Here is a 21674-nt window from a genome sequence, read left to right as displayed (position 1 = left end):
AAAAGCCCCCAAGCTGTACTCAGGAGGCTCAGTAGTATGAAAAGCCCCCAAGCTGTACTCAGGAGGCTCAGTACTATGAAAACCCTAAAGCTGTACTCAGGAGGCTCAGTAGTATGAAAAGCCCCCAAGCTGTACTCAGGAGGCTCAGTAGTATGAAAGCCCCCAAGCTGTACTCAGGAGGCTCAGTAGTATGAAAAGCCCCCAAGCTGTACTCAGGAGGCTCAGTAGTATGAAAAGCCCCCAAGCTGTACTCAGGAGGCTCAGTAGTATGAAAAGCCCCCAAGCTGTACTCAGGAGGCTCAGTAGTATGAAAAGCCCCCAAGCTGTACTCAGGAGGCTCAGTACTATGAAAACCCCCAAGCTGTACTCAGGAGGCTCAGTAGTATGAAAAGCCTAAAGCTGTACTCAGGAGGCTCAGTAGTATGAAAAGCCTAAAGCTGTACTCAGGAGGCTCAGTAGTATGAAAAGCCCCCAAGCTGTACTCAGGAGGCTCAGTAGTATGAAAAGCCCCCAAGCTGTACTCAGGAGGCTCAGTAGTATGAAAAGCCCCCAAGCTGTACTCAGGAGGCTCAGTAGTATGAAAAGCCCCCAAGCTGTACTCAGGAGGCTCAGTAGTATGAAAACCCTAAAGCTGTACTCAGGAGGCTCAGTAGTATGAAAAGCCCCCAAGCTGTACTCAGGAGGCTCAGTAGTATGAAAAGCCCCCAAGCTGTACTCAGGAGGCTCAGTAGTATGAAAAGCCTAAAGCTGTACTCAGGAGGCTCAGTACTATGAAAACCCTAAAGCTGTACTCAGGAGGCTCAGTAGTATGAAAAGCCCCCAAGCTGTACTCAGGAGGCTCAGTAGTATGAAAACCCTAAAGCTGTACTCAGGAGGCTCAGTAGTATGAAAAGCCCCCAAGCTGTACTCAGGAGGCTCAGTACTATGAAAACCCTAAAGCTGTACTCAGGAGGCTCAGTAGTATGAAAAGCCCCCAAGCTGTACTCAGGAGGCTCAGTACTATGAAAACCCTAAAGCTGTACTCAGGAGGCTCAGTAGTATGAAAAGCCCCCAAGCTGTACTCAGGAGGCTCAGTAGTATGAAAAGCCCCCAAGCTGTACTCAGGAGGCTCAGTAGTATGAAAACCCTAAAGCTGTACTCAGGAGGCTCAGTAGTATGAAAACCCTAAAGCTGTACTCAGGAGGCTCAGTACTATGAAAACCCTAAAGCTGTACTCAGGAGGCTCAGTAGTATGAAAAGCCCCCAAGCTGTACTCAGGAGGCTCAGTAGTATGAAAACCCTAAAGCTGTACTCAGGAGGCTCAGTAGTATGAAAACCCTAAAGCTGTACTCAGGAGGCTCAGTAGTATGAAAAGCCCCCAAGCTGTACTCAGGAGGCTCAGTACTATGAAAACCCTAAAGCTGTACTCAGGAGGCTCAGTAGTATGAAAACCCTAAAGCTGTACTCAGGAGGCTCAGTAGTATGAAAAGCCCCCAAGCTGTACTCAGGAGGCTCAGTAGTATGAAAAGCCTAAAGCTGTACTCAGGAGGCTCAGTACTATGAAAACCCTAAAGCTGTACTCAGGAGGCTCAGTAGTATGAAAAGCCCCCAAGCTGTACTCAGGAGGCTCAGTAGTATGAAAACCCTAAAGCTGTACTCAGGAGGCTCAGTAGTATGAAAAGCCCCCAAGCTGTACTCAGGAGGCTCAGTACTATGAAAACCCTAAAGCTGTACTCAGGAGGCTCAGTAGTATGAAAAGCCCCCAAGCTGTACTCAGGAGGCTCAGTACTATGAAAACCCTAAAGCTGTACTCAGGAGGCTCAGTAGTATGAAAACCCTAAAGCTGTACTCAGGAGGCTCAGTAGTATGAAAAGCCCCCAAGCTGTACTCAGGAGGCTCAGTAGTATGAAAAGCCCCCAAGCTGTACTCAGGAGGCTCAGTAGTATGAAAACCCTAAAGCTGTACTCAGGAGGCTCAGTAGTATGAAAACCCTAAAGCTGTACTCAGGAGGCTCAGTAGTATGAAAAGCCCCCAAGCTGTACTCAGGAGGCTCAGTACTATGAAAACCCTAAAGCTGTACTCAGGAGGCTCAGTAGTATGAAAACCCTAAAGCTGTACTCAGGAGGCTCAGTAGTATGAAAACCCTAAAGCTGTACTCAGGAGGCTCAGTACTATGAAAACCCTAAAGCTGTACTCAGGAGGCTCAGTAGTATGAAAAGCCCCCAAGCTGTACTCAGGAGGCTCAGTAGTATGAAAACCCTAAAGCTGTACTCAGGAGGCTCAGTAGTATGAAAAGCCCCCAAGCTGTACTCAGGAGGCTCAGTACTATGAAAACCCTAAAGCTGTACTCAGGAGGCTCAGTAGTATGAAAACCCTAAAGCTGTACTCAGGAGGCTCAGTAGTATGAAAACCCTAAAGCTGTACTCACCAATGTCCCGGGCAGTTCATAGGTTTGAGGGCGAACACCTCCTTCTCCACTTCGAAGGAGAACATGTTGTCACTGTAGTGTTGCCAGTGGCCTGATGTCTGCCACAGCTTACTGTTATAGATGTTAGGGGTTACCACCTCCTGGAAGCCTCGCTTACGGTACTCAGACTAGAGAGACAGAGAGATTACACAATGTATATACTAAATACAGTACATGACCAAAAGTATGTGGACACCTGCTAGTCGAACATCTTATTCCAAAATCATGGAAATTAATATGGAGTTGGTCCCCCTTTGCTGCTATAACAGCCTCCACTCTTCTGGGAATTCATTAATATGGAGTTGGTCCCCCTTTGCTGCTATAACAGCCTCCACTCTTCTGGGAAGGCTTTCCACTAGATGTTGGAACATTGCTGCAGGGACTTGCTTCCATTCAGCCACAACAGTATTAGTGAGGTCGGGCACTGACGTTGGGCGATTAGGCCCGGCTAACAGTTGGTGTTCCAATTCATCCCAAAGGTGTTCGATAAGGTTGAGGTCAGGGCTCTGTGCAGGCCAGTCAAGTTCTGCCACACCATTCAACCAACCACTTCTGTATGGACTTCGATTTGTGCACGGGGGCATTGTCATTCTGAAACAGGAAAGAGCCTTCCCCAAATTGTTGCCACAAAGTTTTCAGAATCGTCTAGAATGTCATTATACTCTGTAGCGTTAAGATTTCCCTACACTGGAACTAAGGAGAAAAAACATGAAAAACAGCCCCAGACCATTATTCCTCCTCCACCAAACTTTACAGTTGCAACGATGCTTTCGGGCAGGTCGGGCATGTTATTGTTCAGCACAGATTTTTTTATTTAAACTAGGCAAGTCAGTTAGGAACAAATTATTATTTACAATGACAGCATTGTAAGCTCTATTTTTGTCTCATCAGACCACATGACCTTCTCCCATTCCTCCTTTGGATCATCCAGATGGTCATTGGCAAACTTCAGACGGGCCTGGACATGCGCTGGCTTGAGCAGGGGGACCTTGCGTGCGCTGCAGGATTTTAATCCATGATGGCGTAGTGTGTTACTAATGGTTTTATTTGAGACTGTGGTCCCAGCTCTCTTCAGGTCATTGACCAGGTCCTGCCGTGTAGTTCTGGGCTGATCCCTCACCTTCATGATCATTGATGCCCCACGAGGTGAGTTCTTGCATGGAGTCCCAGACCGAGGGTGATTGACCGTCATCTTGAACTTCTTCCATTTTCTAATAATTGCGCCAACAGTTGTTGCCTTCTCACCAAGCTGCTTGCCTATTGTCCTGTAGCCCATCCCAGCCTTGTGCAGGTCTACAATTTTACCCCTGATGTCCTTACACAGCTCTCTGGTCTTGGCCATTGTGGAGAGGTTGGAGTCTGTTTTATTGAGTGTGTGGACAGGTGTCTTTTATACAGGTAACGAGTTCAAACAGGTGCAGTTAATACAGGTAATGAGTGGAGAACAGGAGGGCTTCTTAAAGAAAAACTAACAGGTCTGTGAGAGCCGGAATTCTTACTGGTTGGTAGGTGATCAAATACTTATGTCATGCAATAAAATGCAAATGAATTACTTAAAAATCATACAATGTGATTTTCTGGATTTTTGTTTTAGATTCCGTCTCTCACAGTTGAAGTGTACCTATGATAAAAATGACAGGCCTCTACATGCTTTGTAAGTAGGAAAACCTGCAAAATCGGCAGTGTGTCAAATACTTGTTCTCCCCACTGTAGGAGCTAGAAACCCCACTATCGACAACCACCACAGAGCTCGTCATTTTGGCGCTGAACGGCGGATTTTTATTAATGTTCATAAAGGGCCCGTCTAAATTTATAAGAGTCCAAATCTGGCCGGCGGGCCGCCATTTAAATAGCCCTGGTCCAAAGGTACTGTATCTGGCCGACCAGTTAAATAGCCCTGGTCCAAAGGTACTGTATCGGGCCGGCCAGTTAAATAGCCCTGGTCCAAAGGTACTGTATCGGGCCGGCCAGTTAAATAGCCCTTGTCCAAAGGTACTGTATCTGGCCGGCGGGCAGCCAGTTAAATAGCCCTGGTCCAAAGGTACTGTATCTGGCCGGCGGGCAGCCAGTTAAATAGCCCTGGTCCATAGGTACCGTATCTGGCCGGCCAGTTAAATTGCCCTGGACCAAAGATACTGTATCTGGCCCGGCGGGCCGCCAGTTAAATAGCCCTGGTCCAATAGTACACCAGTTAAATATATATATATATACTGGCCGCCCGTCTCACGGCTACAGGGGCCGCCCGTCTCACGGCTACAGGGGCCGCCCGTCTCACGGCTACAGGGGCCGCCCGTCTCACGGCTACAGGGGCCGCCCGTCTCACGGCTACAGGGGCAGCCCGTCTCACGGCTACAGGGGCCGCCCGTCTCACGGCTACAGGGGCCGCCCGTCTCACGGCTACAGGGGCTGTCTATCTTGTGGCAATGACAACTCACCCTGATAAAGTCCACCAGACTGTTGTAGATGTAGGATCCTTTAGGCAGGAAGAAACAACTGCCTGGAGACAGATCATGGAAGAAGAACAGATCTTGTTCCTGTAGGAGAGAGAGAGAGCAGAGAGGAGAGAGAGAGAGAGGAGAGAGAGAGAGAGGAGAGAGAGAGAGAGGAGAGAGGCAGAGAGACAGAGAGAGAGAGAGACAGAGAGAGAGACAGAGAGAGAGAGAGACAGAGAGAGAGAGAGACAGAGAGAGAGAGAGACAGAGAGAGAGAGAGAGAGAGAGACAGAGAGAGGGAGAGAGGAGAGAGAGCAGAGAGACGGAGAGAGAGAGAGAGAGAGAGAGAGAGAGAGAGAGAGAGAGAGAGAGAGACAGAGAGACAGAGAGAGAGAGAGACAGAGAGAGACAGAGAGAGACAGAGACAGAGAGAGACAGAGACAGAGAGAGACAGAGACAGAGAGAGACAGAGACAGAGAGAGACAGAGACAGAGAGAGAGAGACAGAGAGAGAGAGACAGAGAGAGAGAGACAGAGACAGAGAGAGAGAGACAGAGAGAGAGAGACAGAGAGAGAGAGAGAGAGAGACAGAGACAGAGAGACAGAGAGAGACAGAGAGAGAGAGACAGAGACAGAGAGAGAGAGAGACAGAGAGAGAGAGAGACAGAGAGAGAGAGAGACAGAGAGAGAGAGAGACAGAGAGAGAGAGAGAGACAGAGAGAGAGAGAGAGACAGAGAGAGAGAGAGACAGAGAGAGAGAGAGACAGAGAGAGAGAGAGACAGAGAGAGAGAGAGACAGAGAGAGAGACAGAGAGAGAGACAGAGAGAGAGAGAGACAGAGAGAGAGACAGAGAGAGAGACAGAGAGAGAGACAGAGCGAGACAGAGAGAGACAGAGAGAGAGACAGAGAGAGAGACAGAGAGAGAGAGACAGAGAGAGAGAGAGCGAGGAGAGAGAGAGAGAGAGCGAGGAGAGAGAGAGAGAGAGCGAGGAGAGAGAGAGAGAGAGCGAGGAGAGAGAGAGAGAGAGAGCGAGGAGAGAGGAGAGAGAGAGAGAGAGAGTTGTATGATCAGTGTTACCCTACAGCAGATGTTAACCAGGAGGACATCTGTACCATGTCACTGATCAGTCCCCCCTACCCCTCTAAAGACAGAGGACCCAGCAATGTCCTGCTGTTCCCAGACCATATTTCCACAACGTTTTTTGTAAAAACTGCTGTATAAATACCATTTGATTGATCGACTGTAGTGGAGCAGGTCGAGAGCTTCAAGTTCCTCAGTGACCACGTCACTAAGGACCTCTAAAAACACAAACACAGTCGTGAAGAGGGTCGGGGTAGGAAGTCAATGTAAATAAAAATGTGTTCATAACCGACTTGCCTAATCCTTGCCTAATCCTGTAGTCTAGTCACTTCACCTCCACCCATACCACTGCGGGTACTGTCCATCATCTATCCTGTAGTCTAGTCACTTCACCTCCACCCATACCACTGCTGGTACTGTCCATCATCAATCCTGTAGTCTAGTCACTTCACCTCCATCATAAAGGGCAATAAATTAATACCAGGCAGTGTCAGAGGAAGGCCCACAAATTGTCAAAGGCTCCAGTCACCCAAGTCACAGACTGTCCTCTCTGCTACCACATGGCAAGCAGTACTGATGCAGCAAGTCTGGAACAAACAGGACCCTCAACAGGTTCTACCAACAAGCCTGCTAAATGGTTAGTTTAGTAGTAAACCAAATAGCTACCCGGACTACGTGTATTTACCCCCCTTTTCACTAACTCTGCTGGTACTGTTCATCATCACTCCTGTAGTCTAGTCACTTCACCTCCACCCATACCACTGCTGGTACTGTCCATCATCAATCCTGTAGTCTAGTCACTTCACCTCCACCCATACCACTGCTGGTACTGTCCATCATCAATCCTGTAGTCTAATCACTTCACCTCCACCCATACCACTACTGGTACTGTCCATCATCAATCCTGTAGTCTAGTCACTTCACCTCCACCCATACCACTGCTGGTACTGTCCATCATCAATCCTGTAGTCTAGTCACTTCACCTCCACCCATACCACTGCTGGTACTGTCCATCATCAATCCTGTAGTCTAGTCACTTCACCTCCACCCATACCACTGCTGGTACTGTTCATCATCTATCCTGTAGTCTAGTCACTTCACCTCCACCGTACCACTGCTGGTACTGTCCATCATCAATCCTGTAGTCTAGTCACTTCACCTCCACCGTACCACTGCTGGTACTGTCCATCATCAACCCTGTAGTCTAGTCACTTCACCTCCACCCATACCACTGCTGGTACTGTCCATCATCAATCCTGTAGTCTAGTCACTTCACCTCCACCCATACCACTGCTGGTACTGTCCATCATCAAACCTGTAGTCTAGTCACTTCACCTCCACCGTACCACTGCTGGTACTGTTCATCATCAATCCTGTAGTCTAGTCACTTCACCTCCACCCATACCACTGCTGGTACTGTCCATCATCAATCCTGTAGTCTAGTCACTTCACCTCCACCGTACCACTGCTGGTACTGTCCATCATCAATCCTGTAGTCTAGTCACTTCACCTCCACCCATACCACTGCTGGTACTGTCCATCATCAAACCTGTAGTCTAGTCACTTCACCTCCACCCATACCACTGCTGGTACTGTCCATCATCAATCCTGTAGTCTAGTCACTTCACCTCCACCCATACCACTGCTGGTACTGTCCATCATCAAACCTGTAGTCTAGTCACTTCACCTCCACCCATACCACTGCTGGTACTGTCCATCATCAACCTGTAGTCTAGTCACTTCACCTCCACCCATACCACTGCTGGTACTGTCCATCATCAAACCTGTAGTCTAGTCACTTCACCTCCACCCATACCACTGCTGGTACTGTCCATCATCTATCCTGTAGTCTAGTCACTTCACCTCTACCCATACCACTGCTGGTACTGTCCATCATCAATCCTGTAGTCTAGTCACTTCACCTCCACCCATACCACTGCTGGTACTGTCCATCATCAATCCTGTAGTCTAGTCACTTCACCTCCACCATACCACTGCTGGTACTGTCCATCATCAATCCTGTAGTCTAGTCACTTCACCTCCACCGTACCACTGCTGGTACTGTCCATCATCAACCCTGTAGTCTAGTCACTTCACCTCCACCCATACCACTGCTGGTACTGTCCATCATCAATCCTGTAGTCTAGTCACTTCACCTCCACCCATACCACAGCTGGTACTGTCCATCATCAAACCTGTAGTCTAGTCACTTCACCTCCACCGTACCACTGCTGGTACTGTCCATCATCAACCCTGTAGTCTAGTCACTTCACCTCCACCCATACCACTGCTGGTACTGTCCATCATCAATCCTGTAGTCTAGTCACTTCACCTCCACCGTACCACTGCTGGTACTGTTCATCATCAATCCTGTAGTCTAGTCACTTCACCTCCACCCATACCACTGCTAGTACTGTCCATCATCAATCCTGTAGTCTAGTCACTTCACCTCCACCGTACCACTGCTGGTACTGTCCATCATCAATCCTGTAGTCTAGTCACTTCACCTCCACCCATACCACTGCTGGTACTGTCCATCATCAATCCTGTAGTCTAGTCACTTCACCTCCACCCATACCACTGCTGGTACTGTCCATCATCAACCTGTAGTCTAGTCACTTCACCTCCACCCATACCACTGCTGGTACTGTCCATCATCAATCCTGTAGTCTAGTCACTTCACCTCCACCCATACCACTGCTAGTACTGTCCATCATCAATCCTGTAGTCTAGTCACTTCACCTCCACCCATACCACTGCTGGTACTGTCCATCATCAATCCTGTAGTCTAGTCACTTCACCTCCACCCATACCACTGCTGGTACTGTCCATCATCAATCCTGTAGTCTAGTCACTTCACCTCCACCCATACCACTGCTGGTACTGTCCATCATCTATCCTGTAGTCTAGTCACTTCACCTCCACCCATACCACTGCTGGTACTGTCCATCATCAAACCTGTAGTCTAGTCACTTCACCTCCACCGTACCACTGCTGGTACTGTCCATCATCAATCCTGTAGTCTAGTCACTTCACCTCCACCCATACCACTGCTGGTACTGTTCATCATCAATCCTGTAGTCTAGTCACTTCACCTCCACCCATACCACTGCTGGTACTGTCCATCATCAAACCTGTAGTCTAGTCACTTCACCTCCACCCATACCACTGCTGGTACTGTCCATCATCAATCCTGTAGTCTAGTCACTTCACCTCCACCGTACCACTGCTGGTACTGTCCATCATCAATCCTGTAGTCTAGTCACTTCACCTCCACCCATACCACTGCTGGTACTGTCCATCATCAAACCTGTAGTCTAGTCACTTCACCTCCACCCATACCACTGCTGGTACTGTCCATCATCAATCCTGTAGTCTAGTCACTTCACCTCCACCCATACCACTGCTGGTACTGTCCATCATCAAACCTGTAGTCTAGTCACTTCACCTCCACCCATACCACTGCTGGTACTGTCCATCATCAATCCTGTAGTCTAGTCACTTCACCTCCACCCATACCACTGCTGGTACTGTCCATCATCAAACCTGTAGTCTAGTCACTTCACCTCCACCCATACCACTGCTGGTACTGTCCATCATCAAACCTGTAGTCTAGTCACTTCACCTCCACCCATACCACTGCTGGTACTGTCCATCATCAAACCTGTAGTCTAGTCACTTCACCTCCACCGTACCACTGCTGGTACTGTCCATCATCTATCCTGTAGTCTAGTCACTTCACCTCCACCCATACCACTGCTGGTACTGTCCATCATCTATCCTGTAGTCTAGTCACTTCACCTCCACCCATACCACTGCTGGTACTGTCCATCATCTATCCTGTAGTCTAGTCACTTCACCTCCACCCATACCACTGCTGGTACTGTCCATCATCAATCCTGTAGTCTAGTCACTTCACCTCCACCCATACCACTGCTGGTACTGTTCATCATCAATCCTGTAGTCTAGTCACTTCACCTCCACCCATACCACTGCTGGTACTGTTCATCATCCATCCTGTAGTCTAGTCACTTCACCTCCACCCATACCACTGCTGGTACTGTCCATCATCAATCCTGTAGTCTAGTCACTTCACCTCCACCGTACCACTGCTGGTACTGTCCATCATCAATCCTGTAGTCTAGTCACTTCACCTCCACCCATACCACTGCTGGTACTGTCCATCATCAATCCTGTAGTCTAGTCACTTCACCTCCACCGTACCACTGCTGGTACTGTCCATCATCTATCCTGTAGTCTAGTCACTTCACCTCCACCCATACCACTGCTGGTACTGTCCATCATCTATCCTGTAGTCTAGTCACTTCACCTCCACCGTACCACTGCTGGTACTGTCCATCATCTATCCTGTAGTCTAGTCACTTCACCTCCACCCATACCACTGCTGGTACTGTTCATCATCAATCCTGTAGTCTAGTCACTTCACCTCCACCCATACCACTGCTGGTACTGTCCATCATCAATCCTGTAGTCTAGTCACTTCACCTCCACCCATACCACTGCTGGTACTGTCCATTATCAATCCTGTAGTCTAGTCACTTCACCTCCACCCATACCACTGCTGGTACTGTCCATCATCAAACCTGTAGTCTAGTCACTTCACCTCCACCCATACCACTGCTGGTACTGTCCATCATCAAACCTGTAGTCTAGTCACTTCACCTCCACCATACCACTGCTGGTACTGTCCATCATCTATCCTGTAGTCTAGTCACTTCACCTCCACCCATACCACTGCTGGTACTGTTCATCATCAATCCTGTAGTCTAGTCACTTCACCTCCACCGTACCACTGCTGGTACTGTCCATCATCAATCCTGTAGTCTAGTCACTTCACCTCCACCCATACCACTGCTGGTACTGTCCATCATCAAACCTGTAGTCTAGTCACTTCACCTCCACCCATACCACTGCTGGTACTGTCCATCATCAATCCTGTAGTCTAGTCACTTCACCTCCACCCATACCACTGCTGGTACTGTCCATCATCAAACCTGTAGTCTAGTCACTTCACCTCCACCCATACCACTGCTGGTACTGTCCATCATCAACCTGTAGTCTAGTCACTTCACCTCCACCCATACCACTGCTGGTACTGTCCATCATCAAACCTGTAGTCTAGTCACTTCACCTCCACCCATACCACTGCTGGTACTGTCCATCATCTATCCTGTAGTCTAGTCACTTCACCTCTACCCATACCACTGCTGGTACTGTCCATCATCAATCCTGTAGTCTAGTCACTTCACCTCCACCCATACCACTGCTGGTACTGTCCATCATCAATCCTGTAGTCTAGTCACTTCACCTCCACCGTACCACTGCTGGTACTGTCCATCATCAACCCTGTAGTCTAGTCACTTCACCTCCACCCATACCACTGCTGGTACTGTCCATCATCAATCCTGTAGTCTAGTCACTTCACCTCCACCCATACCACAGCTGGTACTGTCCATCATCAAACCTGTAGTCTAGTCACTTCACCTCCACCGTACCACTGCTGGTACTGTTCATCATCAATCCTGTAGTCTAGTCACTTCACCTCCACCCATACCACTGCTAGTACTGTCCATCATCAATCCTGTAGTCTAGTCACGTCACCTCCACCGTACCACTGCTGGTACTGTCCATCATCAATCCTGTAGTCTAGTCACTTCACCTCCACCCATACCACTGCTGGTACTGTCCATCATCAATCCTGTAGTCTAGTCACTTCACCTCCACCCATACCACTGCTGGTACTGTCCATCATCAACCTGTAGTCTAGTCACTTCACCTCCACCCATACCACTGCTGGTACTGTCCATCATCAATCCTGTAGTCTAGTCACTTCACCTCCACCCATACCACTGCTAGTACTGTCCATCATCAATCCTGTAGTCTAGTCACTTCACCTCCACCCATACCACTGCTGGTACTGTCCATCATCAATCCTGTAGTCTAGTCACTTCACCTCCACCCATACCACTGCTGGTACTGTCCATCATCAATCCTGTAGTCTAGTCACTTCACCTCCACCCATACCACTGCTGGTACTGTCCATCATCTATCCTGTAGTCTAGTCACTTCACCTCCACCCATACCACTGCTGGTACTGTCCATCATCAAACCTGTAGTCTAGTCACTTCACCTCCACCGTACCACTGCTGGTACTGTCCATCATCAATCCTGTAGTCTAGTCACTTCACCTCCACCCATACCACTGCTGGTACTGTTCATCATCAATCCTGTAGTCTAGTCACTTCACCTCCACCCATACCACTGCTGGTACTGTCCATCATCAAACCTGTAGTCTAGTCACTTCACCTCCACCCATACCACTGCTGGTACTGTCCATCATCAATCCTGTAGTCTAGTCACTTCACCTCCACCGTACCACTGCTGGTACTGTCCATCATCAATCCTGTAGTCTAGTCACTTCACCTCCACCCATACCACTGCTGGTACTGTCCATCATCAATCCTGTAGTCTAGTCACTTCACCTCCACCCATACCACTGCTGGTACTGTCCATCATCAATCCTGTAGTCTAGTCACTTCACCTCCACCCATACCACTGCTGGTACTGTCCATCATCTATCCTGTAGTCTAGTCACTTCACCTCCACCCATACCACTGCTGGTACTGTCCATCATCAAACCTGTAGTCTAGTCACTTCACCTCCACCGTACCACTGCTGGTACTGTCCATCATCAATCCTGTAGTCTAGTCACTTCACCTCCACCCATACCACTGCTGGTACTGTCCATCATCAATCCTGTAGTCTAGTCACTTCACCTCCACCCATACCACTGCTGGTACTGTCCATCATCTATCCTGTAGTCTAGTCACTTCACCTCCACCCATACCACTGCTGGTACTGTCCATCATCAAACCTGTAGTCTAGTCACTTCACCTCCACCGTACCACTGCTGGTACTGTCCATCATCAATCCTGTAGTCTAGTCACTTCACCTCCACCCATACCACTGCTGGTACTGTTCATCATCAATCCTGTAGTCTAGTCACTTCACCTCCACCCATACCACTGCTGGTACTGTCCATCATCAAACCTGTAGTCTAGTCACTTCACCTCCACCCATACCACTGCTGGTACTGTCCATCATCAATCCTGTAGTCTAGTCACTTCACCTCCACCGTACCACTGCTGGTACTGTCCATCATCAATCCTGTAGTCTAGTCACTTCACCTCCACCCATACCACTGCTGGTACTGTCCATCATCAAACCTGTAGTCTAGTCACTTCACCTCCACCCATACCACTGCTGGTACTGTCCATCATCAATCCTGTAGTCTAGTCACTTCACCTCCACCCATACCACTGCTGGTACTGTCCATCATCAAACCTGTAGTCTAGTCACTTCACCTCCACCCATACCACTGCTGGTACTGTCCATCATCAATCCTGTAGTCTAGTCACTTCACCTCCACCCATACCACTGCTGGTACTGTCCATCATCAAACCTGTAGTCTAGTCACTTCACCTCCACCCATACCACTGCTGGTACTGTCCATCATCAAACCTGTAGTCTAGTCACTTCACCTCCACCCATACCACTGCTGGTACTGTCCATCATCAAACCTGTAGTCTAGTCACTTCACCTCCACCGTACCACTGCTGGTACTGTCCATCATCTATCCTGTAGTCTAGTCACTTCACCTCCACCCATACCACTGCTGGTACTGTCCATCATCTATCCTGTAGTCTAGTCACTTCACCTCCACCCATACCACTGCTGGTACTGTCCATCATCTATCCTGTAGTCTAGTCACTTCACCTCCACCCATACCACTGCTGGTACTGTCCATCATCAATCCTGTAGTCTAGTCACTTCACCTCCACCCATACCACTGCTGGTACTGTTCATCATCAATCCTGTAGTCTAGTCACTTCACCTCCACCCATACCACTGCTGGTACTGTTCATCATCCATCCTGTAGTCTAGTCACTTCACCTCCACCCATACCACTGCTGGTACTGTCCATCATCAATCCTGTAGTCTAGTCACTTCACCTCCACCGTACCACTGCTGGTACTGTCCATCATCAATCCTGTAGTCTAGTCACTTCACCTCCACCCATACCACTGCTGGTACTGTCCATCATCAATCCTGTAGTCTAGTCACTTCACCTCCACCGTACCACTGCTGGTACTGTCCATCATCTATCCTGTAGTCTAGTCACTTCACCTCCACCCATACCACTGCTGGTACTGTCCATCATCTATCCTGTAGTCTAGTCACTTCACCTCCACCGTACCACTGCTGGTACTGTCCATCATCTATCCTGTAGTCTAGTCACTTCACCTCCACCCATACCACTGCTGGTACTGTTCATCATCAATCCTGTAGTCTAGTCACTTCACCTCCACCCATACCACTGCTGGTACTGTCCATCATCAATCCTGTAGTCTAGTCACTTCACCTCCACCCATACCACTGCTGGTACTGTCCATTATCAATCCTGTAGTCTAGTCACTTCACCTCCACCCATACCACTGCTGGTACTGTCCATCATCAAACCTGTAGTCTAGTCACTTCACCTCCACCCATACCACTGCTGGTACTGTCCATCATCAAACCTGTAGTCTAGTCACTTCACCTCCACCATACCACTGCTGGTACTGTCCATCATCTATCCTGTAGTCTAGTCACTTCACCTCCACCCATACCACTGCTGGTACTGTTCATCATCAATCCTGTAGTCTAGTCACTTCACCTCCACCGTACCACTGCTGGTACTGTCCATCATCAATCCTGTAGTCTAGTCACTTCACCTCCACCCATACCACTGCTGGTACTGTCCATCATCAAACCTGTAGTCTAGTCACTTCACCTCCACCCATACCACTGCTGGTACTGTCCATCATCAATCCTGTAGTCTAGTCACTTCACCTCCACCCATACCACTGCTGGTACTGTCCATCATCAAACCTGTAGTCTAGTCACTTCACCTCCACCCATACCACTGCTGGTACTGTCCATCATCAACCTGTAGTCTAGTCACTTCACCTCCACCCATACCACTGCTGGTACTGTCCATCATCAAACCTGTAGTCTAGTCACTTCACCTCCACCCATACCACTGCTGGTACTGTCCATCATCTATCCTGTAGTCTAGTCACTTCACCTCTACCCATACCACTGCTGGTACTGTCCATCATCAATCCTGTAGTCTAGTCACTTCACCTCCACCCATACCACTGCTGGTACTGTCCATCATCAATCCTGTAGTCTAGTCACTTCACCTCCACCGTACCACTGCTGGTACTGTCCATCATCAACCCTGTAGTCTAGTCACTTCACCTCCACCCATACCACTGCTGGTACTGTCCATCATCAATCCTGTAGTCTAGTCACTTCACCTCCACCCATACCACAGCTGGTACTGTCCATCATCAAACCTGTAGTCTAGTCACTTCACCTCCACCGTACCACTGCTGGTACTGTTCATCATCAATCCTGTAGTCTAGTCACTTCACCTCCACCCATACCACTGCTAGTACTGTCCATCATCAATCCTGTAGTCTAGTCACTTCACCTCCACCGTACCACTGCTGGTACTGTCCATCATCAATCCTGTAGTCTAGTCACTTCACCTCCACCCATACCACTGCTGGTACTGTCCATCATCAATCCTGTAGTCTAGTCACTTCACCTCCACCCATACCACTGCTGGTACTGTCCATCATCAACCTGTAGTCTAGTCACTTCACCTCCACCCATACCACTGCTGGTACTGTCCATCATCAATCCTGTAGTCTAGTCACTTCACCTCCACCCATACCACTGCTAGTACTGTCCATCATCAATCCTGTGGTCTAGTCACTTCACCTCCACCCATACCACTGCTGGTACTGTCCATCATCAATCCTGTAGTCTAGTCACTTCACCTCCACCCATACCACTGCTGGTACTGTCCATCATCAATCCTGTAGTCTAGTCACTTCACCTCCACCCATACCACTGCTGGTACTGTCCATCATCTATCCTGTAGTCTAGTCACTTCACCTCCACCCATACCACTGCTGGTACTGTCCATCATCAAACCTGTAGTCTAGTCACTTCACCTCCACCGTACCACTGCTGGTACTGTCCATCATCAATCCTGTAGTCTAGTCACTTCACCTCCACCCATACCACTGCTGGTACTGTTCATCATCAATCCTGTAGTCTAGTCACTTCACCTCCACCCATACCACTGCTGGTACTGTCCATCATCAAACCTGTAGTCTAGTCACTTCACCTCCACCCATACCACTGCTGGTACTGTCCATCATCAATCCTGTAGTCTAGTCACTTCACCTCCACCGTACCACTGCTGGTACTGTCCATCATCAATCCTGTAGTCTAGTCACTTCACCTCCACCCATACCACTGCTGGTACTGTCCATCATCAATCCTGTAGTCTAGTCACTTCACCTCCACCCATACCACTGCTGGTACTGTCCATCATCAATCCTGTAGTCTAGTCACTTCACCTCCACCCATACCACTGCTGGTACTGTCCATCATCTATCCTGTAGTCTAGTCACTTCACCTCCACCCATACCACTGCTGGTACTGTCCATCATCAAACCTGTAGTCTAGTCACTTCACCTCCACCGTACCACTGCTGGTACTGTCCATCATCAATCCTGTAGTCTAGTCACTTCACCTCCACCCATACCACTGCTGGTACTGTCCATCATCAATCCTGTAGTCTAGTCACTTCACCTCCACCCATACCACTGCTGGTACTGTCCATCATCTATCCTGTAGTCTAGTCACTTCACCTCCACCCATACCACTGCTGGTACTGTCCATCATCAAACCTGTAGTCTAGTCACTTCACCTCCACCGTACCACTGCTGGTACTGTCCATCATCAATCCTGTAGTCTAGTCACTTCACCTCCACCCATACCACTGCTGGTACTGTTCATCATCAATCCTGTAGTCTAGTCACTTCACCTCCACCCATACCACTGCTGGTACTGTCCATCATCAAACCTGTAGTCTAGTCACTTCACCTCCACCCATACCACTGCTGGTACTGTCCATCATCAATCCTGTAGTCTAGTCACTTCACCTCCACCGTACCACTGCTGGTACTGTCCATCATCAATCCTGTAGTCTAGTCACTTCACCTCCACCCATACCACTGCTGGTACTGTCCATCATCAAACCTGTAGTCTAGTCACTTCACCTCCACCCATACCACTGCTGGTACTGTCCATCATCAATCCTGTAGTCTAGTCACTTCACCTCCACCCATACCACTGCTGGTACTGTCCATCATCAAACCTGTAGTCTAGTCACTTCACCTCCACCCATACCACTGCTGGTACTGTCCATCATCAATCCTGTAGTCTAGTCACTTCACCTCCACCCATACCACTGCTGGTACTGTCCATCATCAAACCTGTAGTCTAGTCACTTCACCTCCACCCATACCACTGCTGGTACTGTCCATCATCAAACCTGTAGTCTAGTCACTTCACCTCCACCGTACCACTGCTGGTACTGTCCATCATCTATCCTGTAGTCTAGTCACTTCACCTCCACCCATACCACTGCTGGTACTGTCCATCATCTATCCTGTAGTCTAGTCACTTCACCTCCACCCATACCACTGCTGGTACTGTCCATCATCTATCCTGTAGTCTAGTCACTTCACCTCCACCCATACCACTGCTGGTACTGTCCATCATCAATCCTGTAGTCTAGTCACTTCACCTCCACCCATACCACTGCTGGTACTGTTCATCATCAATCCTGTAGTCTAGTCACTTCACCTCCACCCATACCACTGCTGGTACTGTTCATCATCCATCCTGTAGTCTAGTCACTTCACCTCCACCCATACCACTGCTGGTACTGTCCATCATCAATCCTGTAGTCTAGTCACTTCACCTCCACCGTACCACTGCTGGTACTGTCCATCATCAATCCTGTAGTCTAGTCACTTCACCTCCACCCATACCACTGCTGGTACTGTCCATCATCAATCCTGTAGTCTAGTCACTTCACCTCCACCGTACCACTGCTGGTACTGTCCATCATCTATCCTGTAGTCTAGTCACTTCACCTCCACCCATACCACTGCTGGTACTGTCCATCATCTATCCTGTAGTCTAGTCACTTCACCTCCACCGTACCACTGCTGGTACTGTCCATCATCTATCCTGTAGTCTAGTCACTTCACCTCCACCCATACCACTGCTGGTACTGTTCATCATCAATCCTGTAGTCTAGTCACTTCACCTCCACCCATACCACTGCTGGTACTGTCCATCATCAATCCTGTAGTCTAGTCACTTCACCTCCACCCATACCACTGCTGGTACTGTCCATTATCAATCCTGTAGTCTAGTCACTTCACCTCCACCCATACCACTGCTGGTACTGTCCATCATCAAACCTGTAGTCTAGTCACTTCACCTCCACCCATACCACTGCTGGTACTGTTCATCATCAAACCTGTAGTCTAGTCACTTCACCTCCACCATACCACTGCTGGTACTGTCCATCATCTATCCTGTAGTCTAGTCACTTCACCTCCACCCATACCACTGCTGGTACTGTTCATCATCAATCCTGTAGTCTAGTCACTTCACCTCCACCCATACCACTGCTGGTACTGTCCATCATCAATCCTGTAGTCTAGTCACTTCACCTCCACCCATACCACTGCTGGTACTGTTCATCATCAAATCTGTAGTCTAGTCACTTCACCTCTACCCATACCACTGCTGGTACTGTTCATCATCAAATCTGTAGTCTAGTCACTTCACCTCCACCCATACCACTGCTGGTACTGTTCATCATCAAATCTGTAGTCTAGTCACTTCACCTCTACCCATACCACTGCTGGTACTGTCCATCATCAAACCTGTAGTCTAGTCACTTCACCTCCACCCATACCACTGCTGGTACTGTCCATCATCTATCCTGTAGTCTAGTCACTTCACCTCTACCCATACCACTGCTGGTACTGTCCATCATCAATCCTGTAGTCTAGTCACTTCACCTCCACCCATACCACTGCTGGTACTGTTCATCATCTATCCTGTAGTCTAGTCACTTCACCTCCACCGTACCACTGCTGGTACTGTCCATCATCAATCCTGTAGTCTAGTCACTTCACCTCCACCCATACCACTGCTGGTACTGTTCATCATCTATCCTGTAGTCTAGTCACTTCACCTCCACCGTACCACTGCTGGTACTGTCCATCATCTATCCTGTAGTCTAGTCACTTCACCTCTACCCATACCACTGCTGGTACTGTCCATCATCAATCCTGTAGTCTAGTCACTTCACCTCCACCCATACCACTGCTGGTACTGTCCATCATCAATCCTGTAGTCTAGTCACTTCACCTCCACCGTACCACTGCTGGTACTGTCCATCATCTATCCTGTAGTCTAGTCACTTCACCTCCACCGTACCTGTCATACGTTTGGACACCTAATCATTCAAGGGGTTATCTTTATTTTTACTATGTTCTACATTGTAGAATAATAATGAAGACATCAAAACTATGAAATAACACATATGGAATCATGAGGTAACCAGAAAAGTGTTAAACAAATCAAAATATACGAGTAGCCACCTTTTGACAAATAACCCTTGAATTAGTAGGTGCTGACTGGTACTGTATGTTCATACAGCATCTACCTTAATTACATAACCACGTTATTACCCGGTACCCCGTGTATATAGCCATATTATTACCCGGTACCCCGTGTATATAGCCACGTTATTACCCGGTACCCAGTGTATATAACCATGTTATTACCCGGTACCCAGTGTATATAACCACGTTACTACCTGGTACCCAGTGTATATAACCACGTTATTACCCGGTACCCAGTGTATATAACCATGTTATTACTCGGTACCCAGTGTATATAACCATGAAATTACCTGGTACCTCTGCACATTGACTCAGTACCCAGTGTATATAACCATGTTATTACCCGGTACCCAGTGTATATAACCATGTTATTACCTGGTACCTCTGCACATTGACTCAGTACCGGTACCCAGTGTATATAACCATGTTATTACCCGGTAGCCCGTGTATATAACCATGTTATTGTTCCTCATTGTGTATTTATTCCTTGTGTTATCATCTTTCTATTACATTCTTCTCTCTGCATTGTTGGGAAGGGTCTGTAAGTCAGCATTTCACTGTTCGTCTACACCTGTTGTTTATGAAGCATTTCACTGTTCGTCTACACCTGTTGTTTATGAAGCATTTGACAAATAACAGAGTGATTGTTTGAGTAATAGTCCCCTACCCGTCCCAGTTTGCGGTGGTCCCTGTTCTTGGCCTCCTCCTGGAAGCGTTCCCACTCCTTGAGCATCTTAGGATCAGGGAAGGAGATTCCGTAGATCCTCTGAAGAGTCTCCATGTCAGCCTTGCCCTCCCAGTACGTAGATGAGTTCTGGAAGTTAGAGACAGGAGAAGAGAGTAGCATACTAGAGAGATGTCAGCCTTGTCCTCCCAGTAGGTAGATGAGTTCTGGAAGTTAGAGACAGGAGAAGAGAGTAGCATACTAGAGAGATGTCAGCCTTGTCCTCCCAGTAGGTAGATGAGTTCTGGAAGTTAGAGACAGGAGAAGAGAGTAGCATACTAGAGAGATGTCAGCCTTGTCCTCCCAGTACGTAGATGAGTTCTGGAAGTTAGAGACAGGAGAAGAGAGTAGCATACTAGAGAGATGTCAGCCTTGTCCTCCCAGTAGGTAGATGAGTTCTGGAAGTTAGAGACAGGAGAAGAGAGTAGCATACTAGAGAGATGTCAGCCTTGTCCTCCCAGTAGGTAGATGAGTTCTGGAAGTTAGAGACAGGAGAAGAGAGTAGCATACTAGAGAGATGTCAGCCTTGTCCTCCCAGTACGTAGATGAGTTCTGGAAGTTAGAGACAGGAGAAGAGAGTAGCATACTAGAGAGATGTCAGCCTTGTCCTCCCAGTAGGTAGATGAGTTCTGGAAGTTAGAGACAGGAGAAGAGAGTAGCATACTAGAGAGATGTCAGCCTTGTCCTCCCAGTACGTAGATGAGTTCTGGAAGTTAGAGACAGGAGAAGAGAGTAGCATACTAGAGAGATGTCAGCCTTGTCCTCCCAGTAGGTAGATGAGTTCTGGAAGTTAGAGACAGGAGAAGAGAGTAGCATACTAGAGAGATGTCAGCCTTGTCCTCCCAGTAGGTAGATGAGTTCTGGAGGTTAGAGACAGGAGAAGAGAGTAGCATACTAGAGAGATGCCAGCCTTGTCCTCCCAGTAGGTAGATGAGTTCTGGAAGTTAGAGACAGGAGAAGAGAGTAGCATACTAGAGAGATGTCAGCCTTGTCCTCCCAGTACGTAGATGAGTTCTGGAGATTAGAGACAGGAGAAGAGAGTAGCATACTAGAGAGATGTCAGCCTTGTCCTCCCAGTAGGTAGATGAGTTCTGGAGATTAGACAGGAGAAGAGAGTAGCATACTAGAGAGATGTCAGCCTTGTCCTCCCAGTAGGTAGATGAGTTCTGGAAGTTAGAGACAGGAGAAGAGAGTAGCATACTAGAGAGATGTCAGCCTTGTCCTCCCAGTAGGTAGAGGAGTTCTGGAAGTTAGAGACAGGAGAAGAGAGTAGCATACTAGAGAGATGTCAGCCTTGTCCTCCCAGTAGGTAGAGGAGTTCTGGAGATTAGAGACAGGAGAAGAGAGTAGCATA

General features: G+C 48.3%; 1 protein-coding gene across 1 annotated transcript in view; it reads right to left on the bottom strand.

Moving 5' to 3' along the window:
* tars1 (threonyl-tRNA synthetase 1) overlaps positions 1–21674 on the bottom strand; it is an 84796-nt gene that overhangs the window by 28455 nt on the left and 34667 nt on the right. Inside the window, exons 9-11 of the mRNA XM_071404430.1 lie at positions 20264–20410; positions 4882–4980; positions 2408–2574 (exon numbers count right to left, since the gene is read on the bottom strand). Coding sequence (XP_071260531.1) covers positions 2408–2574; positions 4882–4980; positions 20264–20410 — 413 coding nt within the window. The remainder of the gene's footprint in view (positions 1–2407; positions 2575–4881; positions 4981–20263; positions 20411–21674) is intronic.

The sequence above is a fragment of the Salvelinus alpinus genome, chromosome 5, assembly GCF_045679555.1.
Source record: "Salvelinus alpinus chromosome 5, SLU_Salpinus.1, whole genome shotgun sequence".
NCBI classification, from domain to species: domain Eukaryota; kingdom Metazoa; phylum Chordata; class Actinopteri; order Salmoniformes; family Salmonidae; genus Salvelinus; species Salvelinus alpinus.
Note: the sequence above shows the minus strand (reverse complement) of the source record. Positions and strands in the feature narration are given on the sequence as shown.